Source organism: Rhagoletis zephyria, unplaced genomic scaffold, assembly GCF_001687245.7.
Source record: "Rhagoletis zephyria isolate East Lansing unplaced genomic scaffold, Rhagoletis_zephyria_1.1 Rzeph_scaffold_00337, whole genome shotgun sequence".
Classification (NCBI taxonomy): domain Eukaryota; kingdom Metazoa; phylum Arthropoda; class Insecta; order Diptera; family Tephritidae; genus Rhagoletis; species Rhagoletis zephyria.
Genome location: NW_016157421.1, coordinates 231,613 through 240,826, shown reverse-complemented (window position 1 = coordinate 240,826; position 9,214 = coordinate 231,613). Strand labels below are relative to the sequence as shown.

General features: G+C 35.0%; 2 protein-coding genes across 3 annotated transcripts; both read left to right on the top strand.

Moving 5' to 3' along the window:
* The first annotated feature begins 262 nt into the window (after positions 1-262).
* On the top strand, positions 263-1,497 carry Phae1 (Phaedra 1). Its single transcript, XM_017610775.1, has one exon. It carries the CDS (start codon positions 686-688, stop codon positions 1,493-1,495), a length of 810 nt encoding a protein of 269 aa, XP_017466264.1. The 5' UTR covers positions 263-685; the 3' UTR covers positions 1,496-1,497.
* A 3,768-nt stretch (positions 1,498-5,265) lies between these two features.
* On the top strand, positions 5,266-8,487 carry Snx1 (sorting nexin 1). Of its 2 annotated transcripts, XM_017610755.1 has the most exons (9): positions 5,266-5,341; positions 5,429-5,621; positions 6,771-6,892; positions 7,078-7,232; positions 7,298-7,467; positions 7,527-7,643; positions 7,710-8,153; positions 8,215-8,367; positions 8,434-8,487. In XM_017610755.1, the coding sequence occupies exons 2-9, from the start codon at positions 5,457-5,459 to the stop codon at positions 8,482-8,484; spliced, it is 1,377 nt and encodes a 458-aa protein (XP_017466244.1). In that variant the 5' UTR covers positions 5,266-5,341; positions 5,429-5,456; the 3' UTR covers positions 8,485-8,487. The 2 variants fall into 2 exon arrangements, with proteins under 2 accessions (XP_017466244.1, XP_017466243.1); XM_017610754.1 differs by having other exon boundaries at positions 5,278-5,621.
* Positions 8,488-9,214: the final 727 nt, after the last annotated feature.

Sequence of the window (9,214 nt, the reverse complement as noted above, 5' to 3'; positions counted from 1 at the left end):
AGACTCGTTTACAATTAAAAAACGGACGTAAAAATATTCGCATACGAATGCTTTTTCGATCTGTTTACGACTGTTCGTAGGCGATGCACAATTTAAAGCGAAAAAGTGCTCGAAAAAGAGTCGCAAACGGCTATCATAAACGATTTTTAATCCGGTTTTTCTTCGAGAAAATATCCAATTACGAGCTTGTTTACGATGATTTTGCTGGCTGGGAATGGATCTAAATGAAAAATTTCCGGGAAGGACATCAGAATATCACAGCAGAAGTAAAAGAAGACAGTCATCATAATTAATTAAATTAACTAAAATAAATACTTCACTTCAATTTAGAGACGCTTCTATGAATAAAGAAATAATCTTTAAAAGAAAAATCCACTTATCTCTTAATCACAGCTATTATAAAATTTCACAGCTGGAGCGTTTCTAATTGCTTTGATTAGATAATAGCTTTTGCTGCATACATATGTATGTATGTATACAACAGAAAACGTAAAATACAAATTAGCAAGTGCCAATACCATCTGATAACAGAATTTCAAAGGAAATGCGAGTTCTTAATTAAATTAGTAAATAAATAAATGAAAATAAATCGAACGTAAGTGCGTTTTATTTTAAAAAGCAAAATTATCGCGCTTCAAACTTTGAATGATCAGTTGTTGACGAAACCCCGAAGTAGTTAGAAAGCATGATTCTTCAGCGTTCGATAATTTTTACTTTGGCTCTTTTTAGCCAATATATTGTCGGTTTAACCTCGCCGGAAACTTTAATTAGTGGACGAGTTGTGGGAGGAGTTGCTGCATCAACTAACGCAGCACCTTATATTGTTTCGCTCCAACAAGGAGGTGTGCATTATTGCGCTGGTAGCATTTTAAGTGCAAATTGGGTAGTCACCGCTGCCCATTGCCTCGCTTCAAAGTCACAAGTTTTGAGCAGCACACTTATCGCAGGCAGCAACAATGTTGATGGTACAGCAAGTACTACGCAAAAACGTACAATCGACTGGTATGTAACACATGATCTGTACACAGGCGGTACTGCACCATACGATATTGGGCTCGTTTATACTGAGACAGCTTTTCAATGGACAACTGCAGTAAAAGCGGTAACATTACCATCATCTGGAGTAGTGCCAACTGGTAACGCGAATTTATATGGTTGGGGTTCTACGTCGACTACATCTGTAGCATCTTATCCCGCTCAGCTACAGGTCGCCAAAAATCTACCAATTATAAATGAATCTTCATGCGTCGGCGCACTGGGATCTAAAGGCGTGGATGTTCATTCAACGAATATATGCACCGGACCGCTCTCTGGAGGCATTGGCATTTGTACATCTGACTCTGGTGGCCCTCTGGTTCAAGAAATTAATAGGAACGCTATATTAATTGGTATTGTTTCTTGGGGGAAAATTCCATGTGGCCAAGCTAATTCACCATCTGTTTATGTACAAGTGTCTGACTTTATTTCATGGATATCGTCCAATAAGAAAACATAATTTATAAACAAATATCGAAATATGTTTATATTCAAGAAATAAACATGCAAAAAACGAATCGAATCTACACAATTTCCAGTTGGATTTCGGAAGGCGTCAATTGGATTTTAGAATAGTCAATTGGATTTTAGAATAGTCAATTGTATTTTAGAAAGCGTAAATTGGATTTTAGAAAAGGCTATATGGATTTAAGAATAGTCAATGGGATTTTAGAATAGTCAACCGGATTTTAGAAAGAGTCAATTGGATTAGAGAATAGTCAACTGGATTTAAGAAAGTGTAAATTGGATTTTATAAAGCGTTAATTGGATGGTTAATTTTTTAATGATTCATACACTATGCTATGCACATGATTATGTAGTTTCAAATATTGCTGAAGTATCAGGTTATAAGGTCGGCCGCTGTGGTGTAGTGGTAAGCAGTGCGCGCTTTGACTCATCAGCACCTGGGTTCACGCCCTGGGCAAAGCAACATCGCAAAAAAATATAGAAAAAGGTTTTTTTCTTAACAGCGGTCGTCCCTCGGCAGGCAATGGCAAATCTCCGAGTGTATTTCTGCCATGAAAAACAGCTTCTCATAAAAAAATACAATCACCGTTCGGAGTTGGCGTAAAACTGTAGGTCCCTATGCTTTGTGTGACAACATCAAGTGTGACAACGCCACAAGTCGGAGGAGAACTAACATATGTGTACGCGCCAATCTATCAGGTTATAAATACATACTTTTTATTAAGTTTTAACAATATAATATATATTAAAGTTAAACAACAGGTTACATTTAGGAATATACGATCTGTATGAATTATAAAAGAAAGCGGATAATGAAGACGTGAGCGGAATATTAAAATTATAATAATGTATGTATATAAAAAGAATATAGGTGCAATATAATAATGAATTGTGACACGTACACGTAAGTATGATAATGACCGGAGTGAAATGTAATGTCAAATGAGTAATGTAAATTGGAAGAGCAAGACAATAGTATATGTAACAAAATTCAATGTTTTACATACTTGGAAGAAATAAAATGCCATTAAAAAATTTTATTCACCAACTCTCATATCTCGTTTGGCAATTGCATCCGCATAGAAAGTAGTACTGTGCTGCACTGCTCTTGCGCAATCCCCTCCAGTAACTGTAACTTTTGCGTTATCTATTAACCTTTCTAAAAATTGCAACATTTGCTCGCATACCTCGGAGCCTTCTGTTTGAGGTATGCCCATATGGCATTTAACGTGGCATTTTATTTTTTATATTTTATATTTTCGATTGGGTTCAACATTGGGCTATACGGACCTATTCTTAAGATTTGTGACCTTCCACCCGAATATTCTTGGATGTGAGTGTCCAAGTTAGTATGACATGGAGCGTTGTCACATACAATAATTAAATCACTAAGGCTATTGCCCTGCTCTTCCCATTTGTCTAACAATTTGCGTATCCATAAGGAACAGGCTGATGCATTAAACGATCCTCTTTGTTTGTCAACAATCACAACACCTGTAGTTGTTATTGCGCCTATTAAATGTACGTTCGGTCCTCTGGCTGCAGAAACCTGCTGCAGAGCACGACTACCGACTTTGGACCGTCCCTTGGTATGACGACAAAATAAATTAATTTGTTTCGTCCATCCAAACTATTTGCTTTCCACTTTGAATAATAATTTAATTGGAGGACGTAATTTGCCCGTTTTCCTTATTTGTAGCGCTATTCATCGTACTTGGCTGGGTGTGTACGTATTTCAAAGTATACAGTCTGCCCTCAAGGTAATTTCCCACTCTAGTTCGGGAGAGGGATATTCCAAATTCGCTGTGGATGCGCTCGACAATTTTTTTTTCTAGTTATGCTGCAGTTATTCTCTATCCACACCAATAGAACGTTTACTTGGTCATTCGATAATATTTTCGATCTGTTTCCACCTTTGAGTTTAGGAATGTTGCGTCCAGAATTCACCCATGACCATGCTGTTTTGTAACGAACATCCAGAGTCTGGGTCAGGATCACCCAATTCTCTCACACAGATTGTGTGAAATAAATGCTCTGCGCATTGTAACTAAGCAAATACCACAGTCGTCTTTTACCTCAATTTTTTATTTTTTTTTTTATTAAAAAAAAATTATTTAATATGCCGATACAATGTTCGCTTAAAAGTGAATATTTTAGAAAAATTTGCATTGACAACTCCCGCACATAATAAAAAACTGGCTACTTCAAAATTTTTGTAGAAAATTCTAAAATTCACTTTACATTTTCTAAAATCCAATTTACGTTTTCTAAAATGCAATTTACGTTTTCTTAAATCTAGTTGACTATTCTAAAATCCAATTTACGCCTTCTAAAATCCAGTTGACTATTCTAAAATCCAATTTGCGCTTTCTAAAGTCCAGTTGAGTATTCTAAAGCCCAATTTACGCTTTCTAAAATCCAGTTGACTATTCTAAAATCCAATTGACTCTTTCTAAAATCCAACTGAAAAAGGTGTAGTTTAAAATTATTTTGAACTAACGGACCTCACAAAATAGGTTTGTTCCACATAATCCTGCGGATTCCCGCGAATACCCAAATCAGCCCAGAAACCGTTCTTCACGCTAGAATAGTGGGTAATAGAGAGCGAATACGTTCCACTTCTTCATCTTCGTGTCTGAAATAGCCCGAACCATTCGCTAATTTTCGAGCGAAGTGAAAACACACTAAGGGTCATTAGTTAAATACTAGAAAAACAGCTATTTTTAACTATTGGTTAACTAATGGATGTACATTAGTTAGCTGCAGTAAACCATTAGTCAAACTGATACTGTGAAATAAAAATGGTGGTTTAATATTAACATAGTAGCTAACTAATAACTGTGAAATGTTTTGGGATTGTGGGCTGAAGGCTATTCACACCGGCTGTTAGTGTTTTCGTTGACATTTCTTACATCCTTCGTTTACAATTTTGCTACAAAAAAAACAAAACAAAACAAAACAAAAGCAAAATGCTTTTCTTTCATTTTCTTTTCATTAACAACCTTTTTATTCAATTCTTATTTTAATTTGGCCACCGATTGGAATGAGTGGAACGTGAGTTTTCAAGTAGTTATCAGCGAAAACTGGTTTTCGTTTGACAGACTTTACATGGACGAAAACACAAGTTTTAGGTCGAAAGCGAGGGCTCGAATCGTAACCTCCGTTGACGGGTCGAAAACGATACGATAGAAAATTGCGTGATACGTCAGGTAGTATAAAACCTGATATACAGTTCAATAAGAGCGTGAGCGTGAGTTTTTTATTTTGACTAATATCTTCGTTATTACTCAACTTTTTGAGACATGAAAAGATAGAGAATTAAAATATCTTTCAGAATTATAGAATAAAAACGAATTTAAAAATATATATAATATGCCTTTTTTTCGAGCTCACACTCAGCTGTGTGCGTACGCAAAGCATTCGCATGTGAACGGCAAAATGCTTTCGAAGTTACTTAACGCAATTTGATTATTTTCTCTAGACTTCCTGCACCTATTAAAAGGAATCGGATAAATTAGCAGACTTTTCCTGTTGTTTTATAAAAAGTTAGATAAAGGAGTATACTTCGCAAGTGCGTTTTTTGTCTTTTTCGCCAATATTTTTCAGTAGGCAAAATTAAACAAAAACAGCGCTTCTTCGCAGTCTGAAATTTCCATTTTTTAATCTGCTAAAGAAGTGAAAACTTGGAAAAGGATTATTTATAAATCAGATTCACCCCCAGAAAACGTTTCTCCTGCGCGATGGTAGCACTATTTCACGGCTGAACTGCTTTATCGACATAGTTGAACTGTCCAAATGACAAGTAGAAATTTTGCATCTGCATTCTTTGTGTTTTTAGGTAGTTGAATAAAACTAAACATTTACGATTTCTGTCCCACTATAACGCGAAATCGTTTAGTTAATTTAATAATTTGGCACATTGTAGCTAATACCATTTAACTGAATAGCAAAATATGGCCGATGAACAAAACATAGCGGATGCTCAGAAGCAATTCGCTGATGTGGACATAAATAACGGTAGTGCCTCCGGTGTGGAAGACGACGAGGAAGAGGAAGTACCAGCGCCTGGTACTGTGAGCAACGATCTATTCGCAGTAACACCTACTATTGAAATACATGTAAGAGAACCTTAAATCTTAAATATTAAAAATTATTATTTTTTAACCAGCGAGACCAAATCACCTAATGGTTTCAGTTGCAACTTTGGCAAATATGACTGGGTTTGAATCGGAGAAAAGAATGGGCGGTGTCTCAAATGTGTTACATTTTTATATTCATACTCATTTAATTGTTTATCGCATCGATAGCTGTACGCGCACACAAACCCACATATGTACGTTGTAGCCGGCGCAGCGCTTTACTGTATTGCTATACGCTGCTTGGTTGGAAATTTTAGTTTGCGTTGTAAAAGGCGCAAAGTAAAACATCTTATCAACAAAATTTTATATGTGTGTATGTATGTATGTACACTGCCGGAACAAAGTATTGGCACAGCAAATTTTCCACAATAATTCTAATATTTATCCAATTTCGTATAAAAATATGGCTCATTCTACAACAAAAAACATAATAATATAATGCCTAAACTTTGTGCAAAACTCGCAAAAATTCAGCAAATTTTCAAGTTTTTAATCAGATTTTTTAGAATTTTTTTCAGTACGGTTTTGCAGCCCCTTAAATTCTAGTAAAAAAAAGTGCACGTTCGGAGTTAGTAAAAAATCGCATTGATTTTTGAGATTTTTTTTTGTTGAAGGTGTTTTGCATTTCTTCCATATAAAGTATTTTCAAAAAACAGTTTTTGTACGGAAGACTGCGTGAAAAAAAATTGGCAAAGCTCAACGGTAATTTCTAGCTACTTAAAACTTGTACTTTATTATAATAAAATTGATTTGGCTACAAATCTGTGTACTCAAAAAGTTGAAAATTTGTGTGAGTTTTGCACAAAGTTTAGGAATTATATTTTTGTTTTTTTTTTTGTAGAACGAACCATATGTTTATAAAAAATTGGCGGAAAAATATTAGAATAAAAATTGTTGCATATATTGTAAAAAATTTGCTATGCCAATACTTTGATCCGGCAGTGTATTTACATATTTATGGTATTTAATTGGGTGCATTAGGCTCGATTAACGCATGGATAACTTGGAATTGTGATTCTGAATTTTGAATAATGGTGATAGTTATGTTAAAGCAACAAATGGAAAAATTTTGTTATTTATCGTATTTTAACAACTTTTTTAAAGTAAGATATCTTCTTTTATTTGTAGCGCCGCATTTCATCCAGCAATCTGGAAGATGTACTGACCGACAATGGCGACTACTTCATTGAAGTCAACGTGGCAGAACCACAAAAAGTCGGCGATGGAATCGGTTCATACCTAACATACAAGTTTGTATTATTTAAAGACAAATATAGCGTTTACCTTTATATAGACAGACATGGACCTCATTTTTTAACCCAATCGAAGACTGTTTTTATTAACTCTGTAAGGAAACAAACATGTTTGATAGGCCATCTCTATATTAAGGTAACGATATGTATGCACATGTATTAATAAATACGTTTTCCCCTAGAGTGACAACGAAAACAAACATTCCAAAATTCAAGCGCACTGAGTTTAGTACGATGAGACGATTTAGCGACTTTTTAGGAATACATGATGTCTTAGCCGCAAAATATACAAGACTTGGTAGAATCATCCCGCCAGCGCCATCTAAAAATATTTTAGGTATGTAATGACTATTATTTTTTTTTTAACTTTTTGCTTTTCGGTTACATAATGTTTTTGTACAGGGAGCACTAAAGTGAAAATGAGTCCACAACAAACGGAGCCTGGTGCACCCCGAAATGCTGAATGGGTCGAAACACGCCGCGCAGCTTTACAACGCTATGTTAATCGCACTGCCCAACATCCAGTACTGCGCGTTGATCTCGATTTCATCAACTTTTTAGAAAGTGATCAAGTAAATCTATCTAACTTGCAATTAAAATGCTTATTATAAGCTATTTTATTTAATCGAAGGAACTTCCTCGCGCAGTTAATACAGCAACGCTGAGTGGTGCTGGCGTAATGCGTCTTTTCAATAAAGTTGGCGAAACAGTAAATAAAATTACATATAAAATGGATGAAAGCGATGCTGTGAGCAGAAATATTGTGAAAATTACCGCTAATTTCTCAATTTATTAAATACTTTCTTAATTTTAGTGGTTCGATGAAAAAATCACTGAGGTGGAAAATTTAGATGCAAATCTACAAAAACTACATTCAGCGCTTAAATCGCTTGTTACCACACGCAAAGAGTTGTCCGCCCTTACCGGGTTGGTCGCAAAGTCCGCGGCCATGTTGAGTACATGTGAAGAACACACCGGCCTTTCTCGAGCGCTCTCCAATTTAGCTGATGTAGAAGAAAAAATCGAATTACTACGGTCAGAGCAGGCTAACTCTGACTTTTTTATAATGGCGGAATTCGTAAAGGATTATATCGATCTATTCAGCGCTGTTAAATCTGTATTTCATGAACGTGTTAAGGTGTTTCAAAACTGGCAACACGCACAATTGCAATTGTCGAAACGACGTGAAAACCGGGGACGTTACGAACTGGCCAACCGTACTGACAAGTTGGAACAGGCGCAACAGGAAGTCGAAGAGGTTTGCAATAAAACTTCTAGTATAACTTAAGTTTTTTACGTGTGTATTTTCAAATTTGCAGTGGCAAACCAAAGTTCAGCGATGCCAACAGCAGTTTGACGACATATCGGCGGAAATTAAAAAAGAAATGGAACGATTTGAAATAAACCGAGTACGTGAATTCAAAATTAATACCATGAAATACATTGAAGATCAAATGGCGCATCAACAACAGGTAACTTCAACCAAACGATAATTTGAATTAACTATATAAATATGTATATATTTTTCTTTTTATCAGATTATTTCGTACTGGGAAGCTTTTATACCGACTGCACGAGAAATTGTTTAAATATAGACGTGTACTCTATTAAAACCGTTGAAGTGCTAAAACGCAGAATTCTTTATATTAAACCTAATTATGTATGTATAAATAACCAGCACGCTTTATGCTTGGTTAAGGCGCACTCTATCGTCTGATAATCGCCTCCTGTGGTCCGCCGTAATGAATGCTTGTAACACAAATGAAAAAAATTTATATCGGCATCCTGCGTATCTACGTTCCATTATGTATTTTCCATTTAAATTATAAATACTTTTTATTTTTGTAAAGTATTCAAAGTTTTCTCATTTGTTAAATACAGCATACATAGACGTTAATAATTACGTTTATATAGGGTATTATTGATTGAAGCGTATTATCGGTCCATTTTTTGGAAAGATATACTAAAATTCCGAATATATAAAATATTGCAATACCCCAGCATAATGATAAAAGTGTTGATTTATGTACATATGATGTACCTATGTATTTAAAAAAATATTTTGAAAATTTGTAATTGAATATAAAAGATCTACGGAAATTAAATAAATATTATTGTAAATAAGAATGCGATTCAAATAGATGACTATCATGATGGAGGTAACACTGGGCAAAATACCTATAATTTTCCTGCTTTTTGTTTCGGTACAATTACGTTATTGAACGAAAACCTAATTATTAAAAAATGTATATATGTATATTGAAAACACTTGGACCCTTCGGCCGTTGAAAATAATACTCTTTATACACGTTGATCGAA

Bases quoted from the DNA above. Each gene is read 5' to 3' on its own strand.
- Phae1 (XM_017610775.1), top strand. From the start codon at position 686: ATGATTCTTCAGCGTTCGATAATTTTTACTTTGGCTCTTTTTAGCCAA.
- Snx1 (XM_017610755.1), top strand. From the start codon at position 5,457: ATGGCCGATGAACAAAACATAGCGGATGCTCAGAAGCAATTCGCTGAT. The intron at 7,468-7,526 runs GTAAATCTATCT...ATTTAATCGAAG, and splicing joins ACTTTTTAGAAAGTGATCAA to GAACTTCCTCGCGCAGTTAA. The intron at 8,154-8,214 runs GTTTGCAATAAA...TCAAATTTGCAG, and splicing joins CGCAACAGGAAGTCGAAGAG to TGGCAAACCAAAGTTCAGCG.